Here is a 1,492-nt window from a genome sequence, read left to right as displayed (position 1 = left end):
CATTCGCTCGACGGATGTCAGCACCCCTGCAGAGGAACAACTGCATCTCTTTGGTTTGTCCTGTGAGTGGATCATTGCTGTTTTTAGAAACAGGTCGGGGCATTTTGAGAATTAGCTTAATACAAATCATTTCTGAGAGGAGTGTTTTTATTTGATGTTCATCAGTTTGTCTGAAGCACAACTCCAAATGAATGCTATGCTGCCACTAGGTGGCCATTTCTGGCCCAAAGATAACAGGAGATGAAGCATAAAACAGAATTTGCTAATTCTAATGGTGTATGTGTACTTTTAAACGATGCAGTATAATTTTAATCGTGTGTGTGTGTGTGTGTGTGTGTGTGTGTGTGTGTGTGTGTGTGTGTGTGTGTGTGTGTTTAGGGGCAGTCCCAGGCCCAGAGAGCCTATTGTCCTCTCTATCTCCTATGAATTCACTGGTGGTCACCCCCACTGAGAACCTGCTGAAAAGCATCAGTCCTGCTGAGATTGAAGAGCTGACAAGAACCTGTAAAAGCAGCATGCAATGTGTCCATGACACACTAGCAGCCGGTGTTCCTCCTGAACTGGGCCAGGAGACTCTGAAAGCTGAGACAGAATTTCAAAATCTGGCCCTGATCAAAGGTAAACTTGTCTGAACTCGTCTCTAAAAAACAATGGTGCATTTTTATCACTGACCTGTAATAATTAGATACAGTGTTTTTGTGATCTGGCAGGTAACATGCCTCCCATAGTGACACAGCCCACAGTGATCCGCTCTCAGGTCAAATCCCAGGTCAGCGTTCAGATCATCGCTGAGGATGCCAACAGAGACAACATCACTTATTCGCTGCTCTTACCCAGGCCTCCCCAAGCTTCGATCAACAGCGGTGAGACACCTACTCAGACTCTCCGTAACGTCAACAGATGACATGTTGACATTTGTTAGAGGGATGGAGAGGCTGCCGCTGTAGCCGGCAGTGCAGTCTGTCAGCAGATGGGACATTTCAGAGCTGAGTCAGTAGACTGTAATGCTGAGAGTGACGAGCACAAGACACAAAACATGAAAAAATATGAAATGCTGTTTCAGTGATGTAGGTGTTTACAGCCTCTTGTGTTCTCTCCTGTCCAGGTAATGGCTACCTGACTTGGACCCCTCTAAGTACCCAGCCTGTCCAGCTGAGCATCAAGGTCAGTGACAAACTGGGCAGCTCCCTCTTCACTCCCATCCTGCGTGTCTGCAACTGCCTCAACGGAGGAACGTGCCAGTATGACAGCATCACTGAAAACCATCTGCAGGGAAAGTTTCAGGTGCTCTATTGTCTCAGTTGAGCTGACACTTTCATCTAACTGCAGCATTTCTTGTCATGGCATTCATGATTTCTGTTTACAAAATTGCAGCTTTGTGCCAGTGTCAACCTTGAACAGCGATAAGCAGGTGTAACTGAAGATGATGTAGCGGCAGCCCTGACAAGAACTCATAGTATACTGAATGTTAATCATCCCTAAAAGAACAAAA

The 1,492-nt window shown here is 46.0% G+C and overlaps 1 protein-coding gene and 1 long non-coding RNA gene across 2 annotated transcripts in view; both read left to right on the top strand.

Annotated features, from left to right (window-relative positions):
• si:ch73-105b23.6 (fibrillin-2) overlaps window positions 1-191 on the top strand; it is a 21,879-nt gene extending 21,688 nt beyond the window's left edge. Inside the window, exon 13 of the mRNA XM_042226500.1 lies at window positions 166-191. Coding sequence (XP_042082434.1) covers window positions 166-191 — 26 coding nt within the window. The remainder of the gene's footprint in view (window positions 1-165) is intronic.
• The window catches only part of LOC106633505, a 14,706-nt gene continuing 13,220 nt past the window's right edge, over window positions 7-1,492 (top strand). The window contains exons 1-4 of the long non-coding RNA XR_001336838.2: window positions 7-62; window positions 379-618; window positions 711-863; window positions 1,106-1,284. This is a non-coding gene — a long non-coding RNA (neurogenic locus notch homolog protein 1). The remainder of the gene's footprint in view (window positions 63-378; window positions 619-710; window positions 864-1,105; window positions 1,285-1,492) is intronic.

This window comes from Haplochromis burtoni, unplaced genomic scaffold (genome assembly GCF_018398535.1).
Source record: "Haplochromis burtoni strain Fernald_Lab_line unplaced genomic scaffold, NCSU_Asbu1 Contig_215, whole genome shotgun sequence".
Taxonomy (NCBI): Eukaryota; Metazoa; Chordata; class Actinopteri; order Cichliformes; family Cichlidae; genus Haplochromis; species Haplochromis burtoni.
Note: the sequence above shows the minus strand (reverse complement) of the source record. Positions and strands in the feature narration are given on the sequence as shown.